At 40.6% G+C, this 26573-nt stretch overlaps 1 protein-coding gene across 3 annotated transcripts in view; it reads left to right on the top strand.

Moving 5' to 3' along the window:
- Positions 1–17996, top strand: part of LOC1274598 (dopamine D2-like receptor) — a 130623-nt gene extending 112627 nt beyond the window's left edge. Inside the window, exons 6-11 of one of the 3 annotated variants that reach the window (XM_061643933.1) lie at positions 1838–2058; positions 3263–3349; positions 4133–4336; positions 4417–4551; positions 8208–8308; positions 9763–17996. In XM_061643933.1, coding sequence (XP_061499917.1) covers positions 1838–2058; positions 3263–3349; positions 4133–4336; positions 4417–4551; positions 8208–8308; positions 9763–9974 — 960 coding nt within the window. In that variant the 3' untranslated portion in view covers positions 9975–17996. Of the gene's footprint in view, positions 1–1837; positions 2059–3262; positions 3350–4105; positions 4337–4416; positions 4552–8207; positions 8309–9762 lie in introns of all 3 variants that reach the window. The other 2 variants (XM_061643931.1, XM_061643934.1) reach the window with 2 other exon arrangements.
- The last annotated feature ends 8577 nt before the right edge of the window (positions 17997–26573 follow it).

Here is a 26573-nt window from a genome sequence, read left to right as displayed (position 1 = left end):
AACATTTTGCCGCACGGATTCGTCCGATTCATGAGCTGATGATAGTTCATGAATAATAAAATTTCAATTTAGTATGGTTAACAATACTGTAGCATATGCATACGTTCGTGTAATTGTGCTTGCGCCTTGCTACTTAAGATAAAGGAAAAGCCGTTATGGAATAAGTTTAACCCGATGTCAACCGACTGACTGCCAAGCCATACAAACGCTTCCGGGTTTCATAGTCTGCCAAGTCACGCCCGTCTAAGTCTGTTGCATTGTACAGTCCTGTGGCAAGATAAAGCGCCATGGCGAATGATTTAGTCTTCGTTTTGGTGTGCAATATTCATGCCATAAAGTTTGCCGTCGACGGCGTGCCGGATTGAGCAGGGATGACTTGCGTTTATTCCATCATCCGGTGGTTGCTTACTTAGACTATGGGACGGAAACAGCAGCACCAGCAGCAGCAGAATGAATGCAAACCGGATAGTAGTTAAACATGTCAAACACGACAAATAGAACCTCGCTCGCGCTTGTTGCTTTAATGAGCGGTAATAGCTTCGTTGGAAGAATTTCATTATCGCGTGCATTTGTTATACGCTATGGTTGGCAGCATGTACGTTGCTTATGTATGTATGTGCGTACCACAAGGGCGGCAGATTTCATCATCACCAAAGTTAGCACACCATATCCTGTTGGAACTAGTAACGTATTGAGAGAACTTTTAACACGAAACTACGACAAAGTTGTGTTCGCGTGTTTCGTGAATAAAACTACGGTCGAGGGAAAATGGTATTTTAAAGAGTGTGATAGTGCAGGTGCAGCTAAAGCGTGTGTGCTGCTTGCAACATGCCATTTTAGAAAATGGTAGTATGTGTGACGTGTTCAATAATGCAAAGGTAAATTCTGTTCGATCCGCCTTCGATGCACTTCGTTTTGCAACGTCAATACTTTGAAAAGAAGACAACACATCTTTAAATGCGATTCTATAGTATCTCTGTTTATGTTTTAATGATATAATAATAAAGGTTTTGCATACTGCTTGAGGTTTTTATGCAAGCAAGTGTATCTAGCACATGCATATTTAAACTGCTAGCCAATTAGTTTACCTTAACTGAATCGGGTTTTAACAGTATAAACTTAAAGTAATGCATATTTATTTAGAAACGTCTCATGATGGCTAGTACATCAAGCTGAAGGCCAAATTAGATTTATTATATGATTCACTCTAGGTTTACGCAACCCGTCAATTTAACGGAATTTAAACTTTGAAGTGAAATACTACAAATTTATTTTGTTTAATCTTGGTTTTTACTTTTCGTAAATTTATCATAATATAGTTTGTAGCATAAATTTTATTTCCATAACTTTCATAGATTTTCGGATACATATGTGGTATACCTATCTCTACGGAACCCGTCACATTGACGGGTGGGTTGATTTCATTTAGTTTATTTTGTTAATTTGTAACATATTTCAACATAAGTAAATGTAGGAGTGAAAGAGAACTATAAATCACATATTATCATTATGAAAAACCTTGATAAATGATTCAAGTAATGTGGCCTCAAACGGAATTGGTGATCAATTTATTCCTCGTGTTTTTTGAAACTCCTGCGGACCTCGGTCAAAGTATGGCATAGAAAACCTTTGTATGAATCACATATTTCTGAAAGAGTCACTACCTCTCTTCCCTCTTACTAATCTCTAAGCCTCGCCTAAAAGTGTTTTCTTCGTTTTCAAAATAGCTTCACCAAACGCTCAAATTTGAACAATTCGCAGTAGAAAAAGAGAAGGACAATCCTCGACCGTGTTGGGATCAGCATTTTTATTTGATTGTTTAATTGCCCGCTTTCAGGCATTGCGGACGCGAGCGAAAAAGCAGCGAGCCGCCCGGAAGCCGCACCTCTCGGAGATCACCGCCGGTGGCAGCATCATCGAGAACATTGCTCAAACAAAACGCCTAGCGGAAACGCAACTAGACGGCAGTACGCGAAGCGGTTCCAAGATCCTTCCGGACGAGGAACGGCCCACCAACACGGCTTCCGGCTCCAATGAGGAAGACGACGAAAATGCCGGGTAAGTGGTATGACACATCCACAGTGAACAGTGGATAGCACTTTTTTGTTTTGTTTTAGTATGTGTATGTGCATGAATCTGCATCCCTGAGCGTTGTGTGACGTTTATTTTTGACGTATAGGATCATAAATTTCAAATTCTGCACTCGTCCTGGAGTAGTGATTTGTGTGCATTGTACTTTTTTGTTTTGTTTTTATGGATTTTTGCTGAATTGGCTGTTGTTTTTATTCAAAGGCGTTAGAATGTGCATGAGTTCTGATGTACATATATCTGTATGATGTATTTACTTGCTTGTTGGTTCATGCAAATCGTGTTTGTGTCCGAGTGAATGTAATTTTCCACTGTAGTGATGCTCGTATATTTCGTTCTTTCATTTAGAATCAGGGATATTTGGCATTCAGTGCATTCTGTTAATGGTACCGCATTTTAAGTTACTGTTCACACTGACTCTAAATAATAAGATTATCAAAAATAATACCGAGGTGTATTAAACAATATAATAAGTGCTCTAAACTCATTCATTTATATTTTGTCAAGAATCTTAAATACCTTTTCTTCAATTGATGGAGTTATTTTTTTAAACTCATAAGCATACATCGTAGAATCTATAATATTATTGATTTGAAAATTTAGTACTCGGATTCAAACTGAAGTTTGTAGTTTAACGTGCTTGCGTTTATCCATACTTGACACATTTGTTTATTGCATGTTTTATGGCATGTTACCATGCCAACAGTGTTGAATTCGATTGCATGGATTGATTGATTCAACTACAAAACTTGTTAACATAAATTGGATCGATACTTTTATATGCATTCTTCATTCTTTTGATTTAAACAAGCTTATCATTTTGTTGTACTGTTTTTTTTTTTATTACAACGCATTTATGCGAATAGTTGCAACCTGTTCGACCTTTGCCTGGCTGCCTGTCTGTCTACGTGCCTGCCTATTTGCGAATGCTGTAAACTTTTCAGGGCTCGTTTTGCTCTAGCATTTGTACTCTAATGTGCTCGAACGGCCATGCTTGATCTTGTTCTTGTGAGTTTCATTGCTACTGCTCGAGCTTGGATGTCCTTACTGCTTTGATTAATCATCCATCGTGTGAACGCTTGCAAACCGTTCCGTACACGGAACGAGTTTTGCTTGTGATCGCCTCAACTTTCTCACAGGATGATAACCCATTTCTCGTTTGGCCGTTTCACAGGTCTCCTGACATTGACGACTGTCATGTGATTGTGAACGATAAATCAACTGAATTTATGTTGGCTACGGTCGTGGAGGAGGCGGGAAAGTATGTGTCATCGATCGTTTTCTTTTGTTCTTTTGTTATACATTCGTGAGTTGTCTTTGTTCAGTATTTCCTCTTAAAATGTTAGTTTACTTGCATATACTTATTTTCCAAACATGCTAGGTCCTGTATCAATATTAATAAATTTAAAGAATGTAAAGTAATACTTTGTTCCAGATATATACACATATCTTTGTTTTTTATCAATCAAAATATGCCTTTGCCTATTATATGTTAGCCGTTTACCAAACAAGTGATATCATAACTCATTGCCCAACGTTTACTAGCCAATATCTGCACTGTATACACTCACATGTGGTAAAAATAGCTTTCGATGTTGAAAAAAATTGGAAACCATTAATATTAATCTTAAATATACCAGGCCATAGTTGCTTTGTAGCATTTGATTGTTTCATTGTTACGTACCTTATCAAAATTTGTTGGATAGATAATAATTAAAAAAAATCATATAAATAACTTATTTGCAACTTCCATCTTACAAAAATGGAGAATTCAATCGTGGCGCAATTGAAAAAAACAAAGACTCGACATTCTTAAAAAAAATGTTAAACATTCAAGTGTTTTCCTCTGAAATCGATATTTCAATCCCTAACACGCTGTACGTTTATGTTAGCCGGTATATGTATTCAATGAAAAGGCCTACAAAGGATTATTAGTCACCTCAATGTACGGGAAATGTGTGACGGCGCCCTTCAAATAAACACCAACACTAATCAAACGAAACCGGTTTATCATTAGCAAAAGCTTCTCGACGTCTACTTTTAGTGTGGTGGCACAAATTGCGACAACGCAACAGGTACCGTCCGATCCCAACGGAAACCACGACTCTGGCTATGCTCCATCCAGCATTGCCGATGCCCTGGCGGTAAATGCAACCCCACCGGAAAGCCTGAACGTGACCGCTACGGTGATTGTAAATAAAAGTGCGACGATTCGAAGTCGAAACGGTTCGCCACGGAAGGAAGCAAGGTAAGCAACGGCAGGAAACCATAACTAAGTTGCCAGGAATGTAATGTATCACTTTTTTAAACTCCTTTTCATCGTTACAGTGTGACCTTAAAACCTCTATCGTTAGTTAGATGCGGTGTCCAACAGGCACTGACACTGAATCGGAACGATTCCACCTTATCAACGAACTCGCGGGACAGTTCCAGGAAAGATAAAAAGAATACTCAAGCATCCAGGTGGGTTTCACTTACCTAACAGACGCTGTCGAGTTCATTTCATTGTTTGATCTTAATTTTAGGCGAATGCGTAGATCCTCAGTTCTTTCAATATTTTCAATTTCTGTCCAATTGAATACATGCTAACTCAATAAATCAGATCTTGATGAATTATAAATCATGGATTATCAAATCTATTTCCCATATGTTCTTAAAAGTGTCATCTAAAGACTTTTTTGTCAATAAACACATGAGTCAGCGTGTGACATACAATGTGACATTTAAGGTGCAATGAAATCAATGTTTCGATGCATCATATTAATTTGTGAATTGATTAAAGTGGTTTCTTGGTTTCCAAATTACAAAAATATGCCTTAAATTCTAAAAATTCTATTCCTATAGTCAACCATCTATACTATACCTCTATAATATGTGAGCCAATGCCATATAAACCTACAGTTTAATTCCTACTGATTGAGACTCAGTGAACTACTATTCTACGTATAATTAACAACATTGAAGTGCTTGTTAACGGATTATTAATGATAGCTTCGATGTTGATTTGGTTAAGGAAATCCTATATCTGTAAACTGTTTAATTATTTAACTTTATAATCGTTCGCCAGCTATTAAGCCTACTGCCTACCTATATCAACTAAACAAATAGTCATTTATTGAGTTCTGACTGTCGATAGCAGATGTGTCAAGCTCATTTACTTGGCGGGTCACTTGTTCACCCATATGCAGGCCGAAATATCTACGTCGAATATCGTTCAGCATCTGTGTTACGTTTCAAATATATATTGGATTAATCATAGCATCGTAACACGCAGAACCCTCAGGGGCTGCATGCGGGCCGCGGGCCACCAGTTTGACATATCTGATCTATAGCAAAAATGAACATTCACTGAATCGAGAGACTACCAATTACACGTATGACATGTCGTCAAATCAGGAATGGAAGATGTCTGCAATAATCTGTCACATGAAGTGCAATTGCATCACTTCATGATGGATCACGTGGATCACGCAGCGTGATAAATTATTTATAACTCACAATCTAATTAACGCCTTCCAAGCGGATTCAATTTAAAATCACATTCCACCATGACACTTCACAGCATCACTCATTCTGTTGGATCTTGTACATCAATTGGTGCCTGCCAACCGCAAGTAAAAACGTGCAGGCAATTAGTATAATTGATTGATAGTAACAAACTGGTGGTCGGGCCGCAACAGAGGGATCGTGGTTCCAATTTTTATCGAACCAGAAATCAATTGAATTTGCTTGATTTCCCTGTATTTTTACACTATGTAAACGTGTACACGTGTAGTTGTTTTAATACTACGGCGGGCGTTTGAGTAGAAGAGAAATGAGCAAAATTGATGCTGCAGCAGGTAATTTGTTTTATTACACCACAAATCATGATCATGCAATTTTTGTCGTTGTTTAAGCTAAAACTGTTTCTTGTCATTCGTTTCCCTCTTCCTTTGAACCACATTGGAGGATTGGAAGGTTTTTGTTCTACAGGCTCATTTGTTTGCACTGGCATGAATGGGAATGGAGGAAAACCCCTTGAATAAATTACGACCCGTCGCTCAAACAGTTCACACGTTTGGCAACGTTAGCAGGCTTCTCCTGTTAGCGCAACTGGCACCAATTCATCGCCGACCGTTGTGTAGAAAAGAACCCCTAAATCCTTTCACTAATCCCTGGGTACGCCACTTTTTTTTAACGTTGATGCATGTTGGAGCGCGGGAATAGAATGGCTCAAGACCCGTTTTAATGGGCATAAGAAATTTACTGTTATTACCATGGGGACACTTTCACCTTCCGCGATGGGACGATTCGTTTGCTGTTCTGCCTCTTGGAGAGTGCATATATTGCGTCGACCATTATGTCTTACAAGGACGAGCGTGCCACGTTGCCTCTAATAAAAATCATAATGAAAATTTTGTTAAATTTCCGGCAAATTTATCTCCGAGTGATGAAATTTCCATGATTTGTTGCACCTCTAGCCTCCGTGAGATGGCGAGATTGACGACTTTGGGCAAGCCTTACAGCTACCTTACACCAACGGCAGAACGGTATAAAAATGGATAATCTTCCCCAACGCCTACAGTGAAGGTGACGTTTGTGAGTGTGGGTGTATGTTTTTAAGTATTTTCAGTTTTGTGATGTTCTGCATTACCGGCTCTTTGAACGATGCCTTGCATGTCCGGACCGAGCGCAAATCGCGTCGAAACCGTAAACTTGCGTCCCGTGGACTTCGTTTCCATTTTAATGCCGCTAAAGACGATGCGGTTATTTGCATAACGCGTACTGGCTGTGGTGCACGGAAAGAAATGAAACCGTATAAAATTGTCTCAAGCTACACCATAAAGCTGAGGCCCATTTGCCGCCGATCTCGGTAGCACGGTAGCGAAATGGCGACCAGGAAGTGAATGAGGTAACCTGCTTGCGAAAGCATTCTAAAAATGCTCTCCAGCACATAATCCTTTGATGACACTTGAAGGAAATTTCCAAGTCAATCATAAATCCTTTTTTCTTTATGAACAAATGCTACGAATGCTTGCTTTTCCGGGTCATATAGAGATTCATTTTGGGCTAGCATATACCATCTGCGTCGTCACGTTATTTTGTACCGGTCCCATCGCTGTGATAGAATCGAACGAGTTTATGCTTTTATTTTTATTTTGCATAAACAAACAGTTTTTGTCGACAGTCAATTGTAGGTGCTCGAAACAGCGGCACTCAGTTCGAATCCATACAGCATCATTCATTTATGATGACTCTCCTGCGGGTGTACCTGCAGCGCGCAGGTATTTTAATTTGATTTTTTTTCTTCAACATAACAATGCAAACAAATCCCCACTAGTGGGTTTTGCACACGCATACAGACACATTTGAATGGTTCATGCGTGACCGATGCCATCATTTCTGGTGGGACACATTTTCACGCGGCTGTTCCCGTTTCCCTGCCTGTTATTTTGAACTTTTGCTGGTTGCACAGGCTGGCGTACAGTTGGTAAACGAGCCCAGTATCCTATCGCAGTGCGTGTGGGTTGAGCTTTTCAAATTTCACGAAAAGAGGAATCAGAAAATCTTTCGACCGATGCCTGCACCTGACATCGGCGGGGAGGAAAAGGAGCACTTGAAACGGTTAAATCGACGTACGAAACACAACGTGCACAAAGGTCAAACGAGCAGTTGTGATACAGGACGACAACGATGATGACGTTGGGACGGTGTAAAATCTGTTCATATTTGGGACCGTATGGCCGTCATAAAATGATACATTTTGATTTCGGGTTGGGTTGTGTTAGGTGTTTTCCTTCCTCGCAGCACCTTATGCTCTGGACGCGAGAAGAATCGTCGTCATATATTACGCAAAATTTGATTTTTTTTATACATAACCGATTTCAAACAGCCTTTTATTGATAAGTTATGAAAACATTCGAACATCGAAAAAACTATTAGTTTATAGATATAGAAAGCAGGGCATTCGTACTGCAATAATCACTAGTACAGCAACAATGTTGCAAGTCTGTGATACTCGATCATAAATTTACTTTCATTTAGATAAACATAATTTTCCATTTTTACGTTATTGGAACATATTTCAACACAAGCTTCAATAATTGCAATTTCATTTGATTTTTGTTCTTATCATGCAGGTTTACTATCTACAAAGTAAATAAAGCGTCGAAAAAGAAGCGAGAGAAATCGTCAGCCAAGAAAGAACGCAAAGCGACCAAAACGTTAGCAATAGTCTTAGGTAAGTATGAATGTAGAGCGCTTGTTGTAACTTTGTGCACCTTTTAGAAATATTTTTCAAAAAATTCATTTGTAACAAAAAGGACAAAACAAGCTTTAAAGCAATGTCAGTCTTTTCTCGTTTCTGCAGCCCACTGTAATGTGCAATAAAAGTGTTGATTAACCCACGAAACCTACGGTTTAGGCAGTCCGATCATAATGCTTTAGTAGCAATAAAATCTAAAACCTTGTATCTTTCACCTTTGTAACGGCTAAAGGGAGAGTAAAATGTGTCCGATTTTTTGTTATCACCTGAAGCATGGCAAGGCTCGTTCACCATTTTGTGTGCAAAATTAAAACATAAACATTACGCCCAAGCACATTTTATGCATGAGTGAAGTCAGTTGAACCTTTCAACCACGTGTGGGTTGTACTAGGATGGTTAACATCAAAAAGATACGGGTGATGTACTAATTTACATAAGACAGTTAGCCAACAAGTTGAGGAAATATTTTTTAATTTGATGTGCTTTTCATATTTCTGTCAGATATGTAAAATACCAAACAAGGAGAAACTCTCTTTTGATGTGTTTAACTCATACCATTCTGTTTATAAATTTTATGTATTCATGTTCATTACATAAACAAATAACGGTTTACATTTTTAACTATATTTTCTCCCAAGTTTCCCCCAATTCCTCTTTCATGAAACACTGGGGCGAGATTAGTGTGCAACTTACAAGAAACGTTTTTGACACGGAGTTTTCTTTCACAACACATAATGGTGTCACGTAAGCGATACGTTTTCGTAACGATGTGAAAATATCCTTCCCGACGTGATGGCCGGTGAAGGTATTTTTTTTTTGTGGAACATAACGTGTCGCTGCTTGCTTTTTTTTCTTTAACCCACTAAATTGGCACCATTCAAACCAGTGCAAAAAGAACTTCGTGTTTAAACCTCTTTGGCACTTGACTATTTTGAAAAGCGCTGGAAAAAGCTCTTACGCTTTTCTGAAATGTTTTATCTGATGGACAGGTGCCTCAAAACTTTTACCACGGTTTCCGATAATCCGTTCAGGTTTGCAGATGAACGGCTGCCAATACCAAACACGGTCATGCCGTTGATCCTCAAAGAATAACAGAGCATGGCAGGGAAACATAATGTGAAATTGGTTCTTTTTTTCTAGTTCGAGAAAGTGTAAAGCTTAAGTGATTACTCTATCTGGTTGAAATGTGGCATCAGTTATTTTGTCGGTTTGATATAGATGGTCTACATTGTAATTAAATTTCAAAAGTTTGTTCAAACAGCGTGCTTGTTTTAGACATCTTTACAAGCGTTCAATAAAAATCAGTTGCCGATTGCAACATTCAGCCACTTGCTCATACTCGATCGAAGTGGAACCTAAATACTTATAAATAACAACTAAATATTAAACTAACAAACGGCCTCACGTTTTTTTCATTTGCCACAAACCAGGAGTGTTCTTGTTCTGCTGGGTACCGTTCTTTACCTGCAACATTATGGACGCGATGTGCGCGAAGCTTGACAAGGACTGCCGGCCAGGCGTCACGATATTCAACCTTACCACGTGGCTCGGCTACATGAACAGCTTCGTCAATCCTGTCATCTACACAATCTTCAATCCCGAGTTCCGGAAAGCATTTAAAAAGATCATGCACATCGAGTGAGTGGGACGGATCGGACCGGGCGCCCGTGGTGGTGACCGGGACGATGATGAAGCGGAACGAGGCAACGGGGTCAGCATGGCAGTGCCGGAACCGGTACGCCGTAACACTTCCCAACGACGTAACGTTACCTGGAGCTAGCCAGAAGCCACCGTCGAGCGCAGGGAGCAGGGTCGCTCACACGAACCTGAGCCGAGCTGTGTCGACGGTGGACAGAGGAACGGGATCGAGAGCAAACTCTCCCCGCAACCCTCAACGAGCCAATGTCAGTCGACGTCTACGAAAGCGTCAAACAGGAAGAAAGTGAAAGGTAGGGGGCCATTTTATTTATTTGCTGCCAGCCACTGGCGGGCGGTAGAGAACTCTCCGGAACTGGATCGGAGTCCGGTTGTGGTGTAGTCCGGTCGAGATTGTATTTATTGTGCACTGTATCTGCCAAGAGGAGAGGAAACGACGGGATGTCAGTGGTTTATACAAATCTTACAAAGCATTCCGATGATACAATACAACAGACCACCATAGTTCTATCCTGACCAGCTGCTCCATTTCCCCCGGACTGCGAGTGGCAAACATATCGACAACTGTATTCGCCGACCACTCACTAGACTGGCACAATAAATCCTTCAATTCCATCATGTGATCAACCGGAAGGATGACACCCTAAGCTACTCTCCTTCCGCCAACACAGAAACCATCTGGGCATTCTAGCAAACACTGGTGGCTCAAGGCATGGTGGAGGGGAGAAGATTTTTGTTAGTTTCGTTTCATCAGCACGATTCAGATTCGATTTCAACCTTCTTCGCTACTTGGTATCCTTGGTATCCCTCGAAAAACAAACCATCCACACCCTTGCAGCCGCACGGATATACATATATAATGAAACTTTCTCATGGATAGCAATCGAGATGCATCGTTTTTTCAGTCTATCGATGCACCAGAACTACAGTCGAATGCAGGATCAGTGCAAGCGAGACCTTTGCTCGTCTGTGTGCCAAATGCCAATGGACCTTGCCCGGTCCAGGTGCCAGAGGTAGGTGAAGTAATTTAACACAATAGTCTGCATAGAGCGGAAATGCAGGAACACCGTAGCAATTTCTCATTCTCGTCCAAGTGTGAAAATGCAACAACAAGAGTCATATGTATGAGGGGAGTGTGTGTTTGTGTGTAGTTCGATGTGGGAGATTCATGGGCATGTCAAACTCACATCCGACGAAAACAGATAATAGAAATAACTATTAATTGATATAAAAAAGCACGACATTCGCTCGTGAGCAATCATCGCGCTGCGGGCGCGAATATGCAAAAACAAAAATAAATAAAGCAAGGAAGAGTGGAAATAAATCAACAAAAGCTCCCACGCAACGTAAACCACCGTGTACCGGTGGTAAGCGCTGATGTAAGTTAACGCCTCGTACGCATGTTTCTATGTAGCCGTAACGTAGTGGTTAGTGTCGACTTTTTTAGCGACCGGTTTTACTCCACCTTTGCTGCTTCTCCAACGAACGAACGAGCGCCTGTACATATCGGTCCGTTAGGAAATAAAAACAAAACGTTATAACCCACTGCTCAAAGCATGTAAATTAAGCATAGCAAAAGCAAACAAACAAATGAACAAACAAATGAAACGACAACGACGTAGCGCTCGGTTTTGTTTCTTTTTTTTATATTTTACGTTCCTCTCTTTAACTCAAAATACCGTTCGAACGGAAAATGCAGCTGAGACCAATTGAAAGTGCACAGAAAAACAAAAACAACCAGAGGGACAGCTCATGTAGTTTATACTGTGGTTTGCGAATCGTCCTTCTTCCGCCGGATAGCGGCTGCCATTGAAAGCACCATGTTTTCAAAGTAAAACAAAACCAAACGCAACCGTAAACCAAAGCAAAGTGAAAGACAAAAAATTGAGATTAGTGTTTAGGCGTGGCAAACGGAGCGATTATCTGCCTTTATCGTTCGCTGTGTGGCGCATACGAAGCTTCCAGAAACGAACGGGGAGACCAGATACCGCTTGTCACATACTGTGTAAATGCTAAGTAAATTAGTTAAGACAAACAAAAGTAAAACGCTCCTTTCTGCGCACCGTGGACCGAGCCGGGTGTGACTGTTTGGAGGCAAATTAGTGCAATAAGTAGTGTAATGTAGCAGTTTCAAGTTATCGATGCAATCGATCGTTCAGAGAGCGAGAGGGAGAGAGAGAAATCGTTGTAGCAAAGGAGATAATATCGGAGAATGAGTGCATAATGCAGTGCACTGATAACTAAACCATACTCGCTCATCACATAAAAGATATACTATTCTACACAAACTCATGCGGGAGATACACTCCCACACACGAGCGCTTGGTTGAACATTTCAAGCGTAGTACAAATTATTCAATAACAAATACTCGAATAATGCAACTTAAGTTTTAAATCAATTCTAAGCATAGTTCATGCGCTTGTGTCTGGGTATGTATTCGTGCGTGTTTGTGCGTAGGTAGATTAACGATCCACCACGATCCACAACTATGGTGTCATCGTTCTTCAAATAACCGTACTCACAAACGATCTACGTTGGAGTTTGTGAGATAGTGGAATGTAAATATCGTTGTTACTCTTTCGGTTGATAATGCTCGATTACCGTGGAGAGTGGATGCGAGTCAGCATCTGAAGCGTGTTCACTATTGCTTATGTTTCAACTCGCTTTGATAGTTTAACAAACTGTTACAATTTAGAATATGTTTAAAGACTGTCCTATTGGAATTTATAGCAACTACGGAATGGTGGGAAAAAGTACTCAATAACAAAACTCCGTTAAACGAGCCGTCTAAGAAATGAATGATTTGCGCTCTTTTTCTGATAAGAAATGCAACATGCGATGAAGGCGATCGATAAAACAAGCGTTAGTTTTAATTTGTGTCATGCGATTCTATCTTACTCCAGATTTTTGCAAAAAAATTCAACCTCTTTCGAAGGTTGATATGGTAATATATTTTAAACATGCTTCTTAGATTTTTATGATCTGCCCACTCATATCTTTATTTCAAATTTAAGCATTAGAACTTTAAACATCGCAATGCTCTTGAATAGAACAAATGCTAATTCTTGACATATTCCTTCTCCTTCGAGTCGGATCACGTCATCTTCACACACAAATCTGCGCCCTATTTACGGTCAATCAGTTATCTGAACTGAAGGGTATGAACCCTTTACCTTATCGTGGCAAACCTATCAGATCGGAACAAGTTTTTTTTTATAAAAAAAAATGTAAGCCCATCCCAAATCTGGTTGATAACTTTTTGCTTTCCCAAAAAATGCTGTGGAACAGACATGCAGAAATTTGCCTTTCTGGCTGACCCGTGAGATGATTTCGCGATCAGCGAGATCGGTCGGTTGCGGTTGTATTATATGGTCAAATTAATTTGTCATCCTGTGGGCACCGTTTTACCGGTGTCACATCGAATGAACAACAACAAAGTGTAACAAAAAAGTGTACAAGTACAAGATACTCTTCCTCTCGTTAATCTGACCCTTTTGGCAGTATGGTGGATGAGAAAAAAGTTTCTTGTTTTGAGTGTTCCTTCGGGTCCAGCAGTATTTCGGCCATGAGCGAAGAGAGAAAATCCTAATAGAATGAAGGTTAAAAAAAGCTTAACACCCATACCAGCCCCCGCCATTAATATGGCGACTGGGCTACGACACGCTGTTTTCTTCCATGGCATGAGTTTTGACTTTTTCCGGAGGCTTCTGGCACCGATTATTTTTCAACGAAACGAAAAAAAAACGCTCTCAGATATTTCATTATGATTACCCCAAGCGTCCCTTGGACGCAATGGACGCTGGATCGCCTTGCCATTCAGGTAAGGACAGTCTTTTCGGCGCACAGAAAGGATACAAGTCAGGGGCCGGGCAAACAGAACAAATCCCGTGGCTTCTTTCGACGGCGTGAAGTTGGAACCATTCCCAACGAAAGGAATGGGCAGCAACGACAACATCCTAGGGGCGAACAAAAACACACACAAACTTTCGGGCAGGGATTTTAATTTCAGAACGCATTAATCACCTGTCAACGTCCAATGTCCGGTGTCCGATTCCCTGCTAGAAGTCAGTTACTTTTGAATGGGCAACTGGCTGTTTTTTTTTTTCGTCTCATCGCGGTTCATCTCACTTACTCGAACGTTGTCACCGTTTTTCGGTGGTATGCTTTGAACGGTTGTCGTCCGTTGCGGTAGATAACAAACTTACAAAAAAAGAACGACATCTTACGAAAAGAACGTGCCCGAGGAGTTTAGAATTGTAAATATATAAAAAAGAATCAGCCAGCCTTTGTCACTGTTACTGCGTGTAAAAGTTCTTGCTGTTTGATAATGGAGCACACACACACACAATGAATCGAAATCTGGACTTTTTTGTAGATTCTACGCCAGTAAAGTTTTTACTGTCAATAGTCCGGGGCGGACAACGTTTCAAATTTATTCTCTATCCAATGGGTTGGGGTTTGCTCGGTGCCGGTGAGGATGGTACATTTTTTCTTACACCTTTTCCTTAAGACGGCTACCAACCGTAGCTGTTACTATCAGTCACGTAAAACACATTACTTCAATGCGCTGTTTTCCGTTCGCCGGCAATGGAAGCAAACTTTTTTCAATAGTATTTTTTCGCTCCACAATAAAGCGGTCAGCGGTGTATCTCTGCTGGAGTAATCGTTGCACAAAAAGATATATATTACGGTTTGCAGATACTTTTCTTCACGCTCATTACAATCTGTCGAATGAAAGGTACACTGCGCTAAATTATATATATCTCAAGTTTAAGTCGAGCAAACTAGGCAAAAATGACTGTTGTTCGTGGTAAATATTTTTTTATGGATCTATGATCAAAAAAGTTCCTGTATTGTACCCTCGACCTTGCGCCGGATTTAAGGTAAGGTGAGTGAGAAGAAAGGATTAATTGAAAACCTACCGTTGTGATTGCGAAACGACCACATCGCATGACTTGCAACGATAAATCAAGAGCGTTTTCCTAAAAAACGAGTTAGGTTGGTAAAGAAAGTTTCCAAATTGACACACCGGCCGTAACAATTTTGGAAGCAAACCACGAACCCGCTCTGAGGATAAATTTCTGCAGTAAAACCCCTTTCGAGTCATCAAAAAGTATACCAATAAACACCGGTTTCACGACGGGTGTGGCCACTATCATGGCATCGGCATCAACAAACCCATAAATATCTCTACAAACAAACCATTCGTCAAAAGTGTTTAAATCGACGGTAAAACACGGCTAGAGTGGCCAACGCACCCGCTACCCGAGCACGGTTTAGTGTTTGCAAACTTTTTCAAACATACATTCCCTCACGTTTGAAAGTGAGGCCAGGGGTCCAGTTTTTGCCTTCATAAAATCACAGTTAATCAAGAGTGTGTTCTTTTTTCGTTCTGGCCTGTCTGTGTGTGTGTGTATATCGTTTCGAGCCGCTTACGCGACGGGTTTGATTAATGAGAGGTGTAAAAAATTAATCTAAAACCCACCACACAAACACTCACGCAAAGCCGCCCCGGGTTGAAGCGCATCGAGATGATCGTTAAACTGTGAAGCGTGTCTGGTTGTCGGAGTTTAATACACCCGCTGACAGCTTCTCTATTCACGCGCAAAAGCTCACTGAAACTGACACGCTGGTGCCGGTCTCTTATCCGGGGCTTAGATTTGACACTCAAACAATTCCCCACCGCCGCCACATGTAAGGTGCACTTTCTCACGTGCATTTGCAACAACCCTTCCGCCTCACCATGGACACCGCCTCGTAGCGTGAGCGGTTCGATTCCGTTAATAGCGTTTGTTTATCCAGCCGTGCGATTTTATGCTACCCCTTGCTCTCTGCGTCGACACACACACACACATGAGTGCACACCGCTTTCACGAGCGCCGCACCGTACCCGGGCAACGAACGATGATAAAGGGGTTTCAGAGATTTAGAAGGCATGAATACACACGACCGTCTATCTCACCCGACGGTGCTGGTTATCAGCGCGCCAGGATACATTGCTACTCCCCCCTCCCAAGCCCCGCCCGTTCACAGGACGAGCTGAAACGAAGCGTACGGTTTGCGATGAATTTAATTGCTTTCGTAATTACATAAATGCACAAGCATCATTTGCATGCAGCTAAAGCCCTTGGGAGAAAGTGCGGCAAAGGGGTTTGGAAAGGGTTCAAAACACGAGACGTCGAAAGCTGGCTGGGCCAATTTAGCAGGATGTGGAAGCGAGTATCCACAATAATCCGTGCACGACGATAGAGCAGCAGATCCACCTTCCATAAGCGTTCCTCTTGGATGAGCGTTTACAATCTTTGTCTATGTTGTTTTGCTACGGTGCACTGTTATCCCTTCTTGAGCGTACCGGGACCGGTGAGTGCTGCCCAGGGCACCGGTGAAACCAGCGGAAAGACTCAAACAAACTTGAACGTTCCCTGTGGCATATGTTCGGGCCAGGTGCACAGGTTGCAACGGTGTGGCGGTCCTTTTCCCTGCCCCTGGCCGTTTAGAACGTTAGCTCCGCGAATTGACAAGACAAATGAAGTAAGCTGTTTACTGCTGGGTGTTGTCAGTGATCGTGTAGCTAAACGGTTTCATGAGCGAACGTCTCCCGCACGACGTGCTAGTTCGAGCAGGTGATAAACTAAAGCGATTATTAATCGAAACCTATCAACACGGGTCCTGTGTGGAAGGGTACACGTTCTTGATTTGTTTGGATTCAATTAAACAATCAACACTATTTCATCGTTACTTGAGATCAGTTAGTAAAGTAGAAGCTGTGATGATTCTCAACTAATTCGTGTCGACTAATAATGTTGTACTTCTATTATAGATTTAAATGTCATATGTATTGGATAACTCGTGACCAATTTTTTGTTATTCAAAAAGATCTACATAAACTTGAGTACTACTTCCACTACAACTAGTCAACACGAATGCTTACACGACTTATCCAGACGCTCATATATATAAGGAAGCTTCGCTATGCACGTCATTAGACGATAAATTTGCAATGACAGTCATTGCTGAAAATCCATCAATCTGCTTCCACATCACCCATCTAAACGGAATTTTAAGTGAAGCTCAGAACAGTAGCACAGCACATCAGACTGAAAGGAAAAGCTGCTAATAGCATTCTCGCGCTGATGCCCCAGCCCGTCTGTTCTTCGATTCTGTTTTTCTAAACGCACACTACGGCACGTACCACTGAGACATTTGCCAGCGCGCTGAATAAAGCACCCTTCAACCCGGCCAATAAGTTTCGAACGGTCTAGCTTTAGGCCATCCGTCCCTATTAGAAAACCTCATCTTTCTTCATTATAAAACATTAGCTTCATAAAATAAATCAAGCTGCAGTGGAGGTGCAGGTCGGGGGTCGATTTACTTTTCCTTGCCATTGTAGGATTTTATTTGTAAACTCGTTTGTGGCCGTTTGGAGAAAGCACAGAAAAGGCTCACCATGATTATAGCAAACGGGCGCTTTTTTCCTTCTCAATGGGGGTAAAGGGCACCCCGAAATGGAAAGCTCATTGACGCCCTTCGTATACTTCCTCGTAAACAAATACTCGCACTATCGCGTTTCTCGGCCTTCGGATTTGTTTGTTCTCGTTTGGAGGACCGGTTTTTTTTTGCGAATCGTATTTCACCTATGTAAAAAGGGTGTAAGGTCACTGTGTGGGTCGTTTGCAGATCGGCTGCCAGCAGATAGAAATTGTTAGCACTGAAAAAGAGAATCGGTTAATGCTAAGGTACACAGGCGAGCGAACGGGTAGACCACACGAATTATGAGGGTAGGTAGCAAATAGAGCTTCAAGCGCAAAGTGGACTGATGATCAAAAGCAAATCTCTAGGGGACATGATAAAACCGCAAAGAAGGATGAAAACAACGCTCGCTCAAAAATCATTAAATTGCTGGAAAGAATGGATACATTCTACATTCGATTAAATTTACTACGGCAACACAGAGAGAGAGAGAGAGCGAGAAAGAGAGAGAGAGCTAGAGAGAGAGAGAGAGAGAGAGAGAAAGAGAAAGAGAGATATTTTTTGTTCGCGAATAGTCATTGGAGATTTTTTACCCTTCTGTGAGCTTCCTGGAACTGATTCTGGAAATCTGACGGGTCGTAGCAAGAGCCGTCTTCCCTCTCCCTTTACGCTAGTGATTGGGTTTCGTTGATTCCCCAAGCATTTCCCCGCCCCCTGTACAGGTTTTTCTTTCGGCTCATAAAATCCGATAATAACCTATCGAAATGAACAAAACCCTTCCACTGCCTGGTAACCCTGGTGCCCTTCTATAAGCTCTAGCACGAGTCGTTTTTTAAGCCCTCATCAAATAGTCCCCTCGCCACGGTTCGGTGAAAATATGGAGGAAGCTGATTCGCTTGTTGTTTCCACCTTTGGTACAAGCGAGGTGCGACGAAAATAAACGGATATCGATATTTAATGGCCGATATGAATCGGTTGGCGTTTAAACTGATTATTTCTTTTTATGATTACCATAGTTAAAGCGGGTTATAGAATGGTACGAGAGATTGACTGCACGCTCGATCCGACTCGGCGCCAGTGATGACGAACATGATGATGATGATGATGATGATGATGATGATGATGATGATGACAATGATGATGATGATGGTTTCTGCTACGACCGTTATTATGGGGCAGTTTAGCATCCAGGTGCACATCAAACGTGGAGCTGAAAACCCGTTGTAAAGCTCGTAAATATTGCTATCGGCAAAATGATTACAAACCGATAACAAACATACAATTTGAGGCTAGCAGCAGTAACAAAAAAATCTGTCTGGGCAATTTTTATTCGTTGACAATAACACATTTTGATTACTTATTTATTGATTACGAAATACATGTTTGTTCCCTCAAAACGATTGAAATATGATCGTGCATAGGGTGATGAAGCTTATTGGTTTAATTTTCAATCAGAAAAATGTACGAATTAGCTACATAGAGCAATAACCAAAGTGTTACGTAGGAGTACATCCAGGAAGTTTATTTTAAAACATACGCCAGCAGGAGTTATACTGGGCTCCAAACTCTTCTTCTTCTTCTTTGGCTCAACAACCGATGTCGGTCAAGGCCTGCCTGTACCCACTTGTGGGCTTGGCCCCCCGATAGCAGGATAGTCAATCCTACGTATGGCGGCGCGGTCTATTTGGGGATTGAACCCATGACGGGCATGTTGTTAAGTCGTACGAGTTGACGATTGTACTACGAGACCGGTTTAACTGGGTTCCAAACATTTAATGAATATCTTTCGATTTTGACCCATTCAATCGCAATTTATTGCCAATTTTTCGTCTATTTCCACACTTCAACGTTAAGATTGTTTTCATTCGACAGCTCACATCAGTGTTTGAATCATCCACCAGGCGCCTCCACCTTGGTGACGTGTGAATCAAACGCTTCAAAACAACAAACTTTCTGATGCTATCGTGAAGCATAAGCTAGCAGACAAGATAAACAACTCTCAAAGGAAATCAAATATTCATTACATGTTGACGAACAGAAATTTCTAGAGAATCCAAAGATTCTCAAGCGATGTACGATGCGCTGTGTGATGAAATAGTGAACGTCGTGTCAAAAGTGATGCCTGAAATACAGAATTGATTGACACGATGGTTTTGAAGCAAGCAGGTGTTATTGATGTTTATATGTTGTGCTCAACCTTTTGATATCCATCCTGTCCATTTCATTTAAAAAATCATCCAGATATCCTCCTGCATCAAGTTTAACTTTATCTACCTGCTGGGATGGTTGAATACATGGAAAAAAATATTTTTGTTGATCAATTTCTTCACATTTATGCTCGTTATTTTGTATCCATTCTACCTGAATATTTCTTGTCAATTTTGTGGAAAATAAAATTGCTACATCTCTTCCCAGAACACCGGACCATGACAATTTCCTTCACCTTAACTAATGAGCGTGTACGCTGAAACTCAGCTTCGAGTTGGCGTGATGCGCAATCAAAGCATAGTAGTGTAGCATTATGCCCATTATCCTTATCATGCCATCCAACTCACGCGTCATGAGCATGGAGGAAAAGTAAAGTTCAATTATAGGATGCCAGGCGCTCGTAACAGTGGTAACGGTGCAACACAATGCAATCGGAACAGACAGCAATTAAACATTACGTCCAAGCGAGACGACAGAAATGGAAACCCGTTTCTACTGGCAGCCCTCACCTAGACCATTTAGCACGTGTGCAAGAACGCTGTACCAAAGGGTTTGCTGCACTGGGATGGTAATGCCATCCTGGGCGAGGATCTTGAGTGCACCTTGCAAGTTAGCTGTCATCAGCACGTTTGCTCGTTCAGGCTCTCAGTTTGGCGTGGTTTGGCGAGGTGACCAGCCCACCTCTCCGTCACCTTCTTCGAGACACGGATTTTCCGTTGGTCGTTGGAGGACTTTTTTTACACTCTGCTTCTGCATCGTACACCACGTTGCAGCATCACGTACGTTTGATTTGCTTTTGCAGAATCGCTTGAGCATTCGAGCGTGGTTATGTGGCTCTATCGCATACGAAGGCATCGCAACAAATTACACCATCACCATGATGGTATGGCCTTTGGCCAACTCTTCCCCTCCCGGGACCACATCTAGCTAGAGCGCTCATGTTGCTAGATTCTGGCGCAACTGGTGCTTTCCTGTGTCGGATTCGACTAGCGCACAAAAACAGCGTAATCGGGTACATCCTGTGGTGTTTTAACAAGTGAAGCCGCCGTCTATCCTTTGTCACAGACGAAACTGATGTCGTTCCATTCCTCCGGCCCATGCACGCATCCGTGCTGCATACGTAAAAGACCGACAAACGAGACGCATTCACACATATACGGTAACGGTTTAGACCGAACTGCATTCGGTCCGCCCATATTCAGGGGCTGTAGTAATTCATCGCTGCTTTACCTCGCAGTTGTCTTTTCACATACGTTATTCTTTTGGATGTAGTGTGAAGCAGTGCAGCCCAACACACACAGACCATTAGTGTGTGCATGTTGCAGCGACCGATAGAAAAGTGTGCGTTTTTTGTACCGGTTCGGGAACAATTGTAATGAATGGTTGAGCTACAGGAAATATGCATATTTCCTCTTTTGGCGTGCTCTTCTCTTTGGATCGAAAAAGCTACAAGGTTTTTAGAATGGAAATTTTACACTCAATGATTGGTATGTACAAGTTAATACATCTCATTCAGTAGAATTTATTCAGTACAAATTCAAAGAACTTTAAATGTTATAAGAGATGTTTTAACAATTTAAAAAGAAAGGTCAAGAAGACCTTGATTCTTTAATTATTTATTTCAATGTATGATAAATATTGTAGCGTATCAAAATTGAACTATTGTCGCTTTCCTTCCCTTTAACATTATTTCTTCTGATTTTTATCGTTATGATGTTATTCAATTGTCGCTCAATTATACATAGAAGGAATATGAATGAATAGATAAAATATGTAGAAAGGATTATATTTAAACAGCCTGAACTCTTCGAGATTAATATTTCTAATTGATATTATGTAGATTAAAATTGCATTTTTGTGTTTGTATTCTAATATTACATTAACTTAAGATCAATTAATAGCATTGAGTTTTAAAACATAAACCAGACTTTTCTCCATTCGCATTTTTTGTGTATATTCAGTATTTATGACACAGTTGTTAAGTTTCATCGTTGGTAGCTAAACAGGAAAAACAAAAATCCGATGCCGATTTGTTCATCTATTCCTTGCATAGCAAAAGCCCAATTCCTCGAAATTGTCCTACCATTCGGCATAAATAACGCGATTCCCACCGTGCCGGAAACGGAAGCCTCTCGTTTCCGGGTGTATCGGTAGCAATATCTCTCGACGTTCAAAAAAGGTTTCAATGTTTTGCTTCCTTTTTACATTTCTGTTCGATCTACTTCGCGGGCACAGTCAGCACGATTCATGTTGGTATTGAATACTCGAAACGAACCAAAAATCACCTTAGGTGCTTTGAAGCATCCTTATTCAGTAAATCAGTTTAGCAGCTATACCTATACGATAAAAGATATGCTGCAGCGTTGGGAATTGGCAGGAAGTTAAATCAATGAACAATGTTATCGAATTCGGATAGAAAAATAATATTGCCAACGAGACAGTAAGGTTTAAATTTTACACTCGAATATCTTTCAAGTTTCAGCGGACAATATGCTCTTTACGACATGTAAATTTAGAAACTGCGGGAGTTTTAGTTACCAAAATACTTGTTGTCTATGTTGTTTGGTTAATTAACTTAGAATGCAGGCATCAGTGCAATGTATTTTCATTGTAGCACCAGCAGGAAATATATGGTTGCAGTTGTTTAGTCCATAATGAGGCACTATACATCCAAAATAATTATCTTATTCCCACTGTGCAGTCTCCGATCAAATGTACCAATGCATGCTTCGGAAGAAGCTATTGCCTTGCAAAAACCATCAGTGCTTTGCGAATCGCTTTGCGCCACCAAATCTGTTGTCACCTCCCGGGCGCTTTGAAATAGAACCTGCAAAACGGAAGAAGCGACACGCCCAGCACACGTACCCAGTAATTCAATTCGCTGCAAAACGATGCTTAAATTGGATCACCGCAGAGTCAATGGAAGTGGGAAAGAATGGAAAAGGATTCACTTTCTTCAATCCCGGTCTGTCGGGAACAGCAAGATTTAGTGAGGTTGTTTTTTTTTATATTCCACACAGCTATTCTCCATGCCATTGCGGGATAAATGATGCTGTTGGTGGTTGCCAACATTCCGTGTCTTGTTCCATGATATTGAGAATACTTTTTGCAAGCCGGATATTCTGTGCCGAATCGCTTGTTTATGTGATTCATCCCAAGCATGTGCTTGGCAAGGGTTTCGTAAGCGGGTGGAGTTTTCAATTAGTTGAATGCTTTAAATAGTGGTTATTTTTTTGTTTGTAAATCTAGGTGTAAAAATATAACAGAAAAAGGTCTCATTTTACCTTAATGTTAAAAGGCGATTTTACGTAAGGAGATTGATGCTTACGATGTAAATATGATTGGTTCAGGGTTTATATGTAAAATAAATCTGTAAAGAAGGTAAAAATAATTATTTTTTATATTAATTGAAGTTGTTGATACTTCAAAACCGGTATCAACGATTTTCTATGTATATGTACTCTTAAGCCGTGACTTCATTTGTTGCTGTACCTGCAAGTAAATCGTATTATTTTTGGTGTGTATACACATCACACCATTGTACTGATAGGACTTCTCTCAATAGAAACCGTTTCTTTACAAACGTTGTCAATATCATACAAATAGACCGCACATGTTTGCCACGAACGGTCGGTTTAAGAGCAAATCTAAACGATGTTAACCAATTGTCATACGATCCGACTCTGCCGTACGGTTTATCCTCTTAATCCATTTAATCCAAAGTGGAAATATATGAAAAGCTGCACCACTAAACGATCCATTCATATCTGAATGTTTCTTTATCCATTCAGATGGGCTGTATTTATCCTAGAAAAAAAGAATACATAATTCAATGCTACAAATACCATGTTTCGTGCGTCATCACCCATGGTCCTGGTTGTTTGGACATGATTTTTGTTCCATATGCAGAGGCATTTTTTGGCATAGTGTTCAAAGCATCGATTGACTTTCTCCTACCTCATACGAATGTATCTACATTCTGTACATGCCCTCCTCGTTCGCTCTGTCTGGTCATTGGACGCGTCATCGTCACCATCAGCCCGTGATTATCATTTATTGAATTTGATTCGGACAAATTGTGCCTCACATAATCAATCAATCAGAGCAGCACAACAAAGCAAAAGCGCCAAGCGCCGACCCCCGTGCACTGTTGCTGAAATGCTTCATTTAGTCGTGCTGTTCAGTGCTCAACAGTTCGAATACATCCTGCAGGGAGCACAGCGGTGAAGATATGATTGGTCCTGTTGGAGCTACCGGCAGACGGCAAATTCGACTATCGAATGGAGGGAAATCAATTTGTAAACGTCACAATAAATCCCATCGCATCAATAAACGAGAGCATGCTTGAATGCATCCGTTTTGGGGACTGTTTGTCACTGGTGGGAATTGCCTCCCATTGCCCGTCGTACCGTGAACTGGAGGCAACATGTTTACAACATTAAAAAACCTTGTAAACGGGCGACTTTTTGACAAAAGACTTGCACCGTTACCTAGATGCACTTTGAAGTCTATTACAAAAATACACTATAGATAAATTTTAATATTCAAAACACGCACGAGCAGCACTAATAAGTGAGCACTATTTAAAACAATAAACTTCATTACCGTTGTAAGTTTGGTATTGATCAGCAAACTATTGGTTTGCCGTATTAAGGAGGAAAGGAGCGGTAAGGCAACGAGCCATACCAATGTGTACAGACCACACGCGGTCGTTCCCACGGTCCCATGCATGCCAATTGTTTAACCAGCGCACGCTGCATATGTGCAGAAGTTTATCCTACTAAAATATTGTGGAATGCTACAAAACTGAACCGAAAAAATACTGACATTGAACATGATTGGAAAGTATGCGGCTGTAGTTCATTAGGGTAAATCAGTGCATGAAACGGGATGTTATAACGTTTGATCTCATTTTTTTTTTAATTCAGGACGGACGGCTTTGACGTATTGCTTACCCATATTATTTAATTTGATTACTTATTTGCTGTTCCAACCGCTGCTCAATGTCCCATTTAATTAAACTGCAATTCTTACCATTGATTATGTTTCGCTGCTAATTATGTGGTAAACTTATTAATTTCATAGTTCACATTTATCTAAACAATGGTTATTTATCGTTTATGGGTCATGTTCGTACAATTAACGTACAATTTGATGCAATATTTGCTCAATACTCCAATTTATTCCATTATCAAATGTTTGTTTTCCAAATAAATCATATTCCTATCATGCCATGTTGTTGTTGATGGTGTTGTGAAAGTTTTCAGTCCTTTTGTTTGCGTTATTGTGCCTTTGGATATTGAACCGTTGACAGCTAGTGGTGGGGTGAAATGATTTATGAAGATGCAAATTTCAATCCAGACAAACAGTCAGAAGATATTAAATTTGTTTATATATATTCGAAATAAAAAAAGAGGTACACTACGCATATTATTTTTTTCATGCCTTCAATGTGAGCATTTGAGCTACCTACAAAAAAGTTTACCGTAAAAGAGAAAACAACAAATTTGGGCCCTTTAGATTGTTGATACTATGTATAAAAAAATCTCTCTTGCTGAAAAGCAAAATGTTTGAAATCTTTTGTAAATTCACTTCATGTACAATGAAATCTTTTTTGTTTGTACGAAAGTTTTACTTCGTTTTACTTTTTATCCGTACGTTCAATGTTTTATATCAACCACATTGCAATAACCTCTCTTGCTCTTTTCACATCCTGGATCATCATCAATAAACTATCATTTGCATCCGGTTGCTGATGACACACGCACTACAAATTGTAATGTAATGACATGAGCAAACCACAAAATCACCCAGAAACAATCCAGAGACAGGACATGTCCAATTAGTGTTACACCATGTCAACAGCAGGGACCACATTATTTATCATTGTTCTGTGTAATCTGACAAATTGATAAATGATTTCCCTATTCAAAAGCCATCTAAAGCTCAGCAGAAGCTATCCTAGGACTTCACTTATGTTTTGTACCGTCGTCACTTTAAAGTTGCTGTGCAAGAAACTCTTAGCCAGATGCCTTGGGGAATAATGCATTAATTCCTAACAATACAGCCTGAATGGTCATTGTGTTTGCTTCGTGGAGTACGAAAGTGCTCATACAAGTGACACACCAAGTAACGTTAGTAAATCTTTCGCCTTCTTCGCATGTGCACAAGAGCTCGCTGCTGGAAAAGATACCGATAAGTCCGAACAAACAATGTTTCCTATGTGACAGAAGGATAAAACATATCTATTTTTCCAAAATTGCATATCAAAACAATCTGAACGAAGACGAATTGAAGAATGAAAAAGAGCCATAAATCAATCACTGCAAAACCGTACGGTTGAAATCAAAAACCAAACAATGTCAAAAAGAAATTGCATTACTTTGAAATATTCTTTGCTACCGGATCACCCACTGCCATCGGCATTCATACGAAACAATTTCAATATGCCTATGCGTTGCTTATAGGGCCGTGTTTTCGGATTGTTTTCGCGGATTGCGTTTGCTCACTTGATGGAATAGTTTCCTGTTCTCCATTGCTCATAAGTTTTAAGTACCTGTACAAGAACCCGTGTGCTGTAAGCGCAAGAAGGCACGCGTAACTATAGCAATAGTACGATTGCTCAACAATGGCATTGCACCATAACATTGGTAGCTGACCGAAACACGTGATGGCTTGTGCTAAAAGTTTCACTCTTTCATGTTGATGAGGAACGCAAAACAGAGACCTTTACAGGTGCTAACTCTAGCTCAAATGTTTCGTAGTAATTGGTGTTTGTTTCCAAATTTGTGCAACTTTGTCCGTCTCGTAGCAATGGGGCCGGAGTTGCAATCTGAAAACAAACACATTTACACTTCAACGAGAAAACCATGCTTGAGGCTAAAGTACGAATGTAGCAAAAATGTG

This window comes from Anopheles gambiae, chromosome 2 (assembly GCF_943734735.2).
Source record: "Anopheles gambiae chromosome 2, idAnoGambNW_F1_1, whole genome shotgun sequence".
NCBI lineage: Eukaryota > Metazoa > Arthropoda > Insecta > Diptera > Culicidae > Anopheles > Anopheles gambiae.
This window is presented reverse-complemented; position numbering and strand designations above follow the sequence as displayed.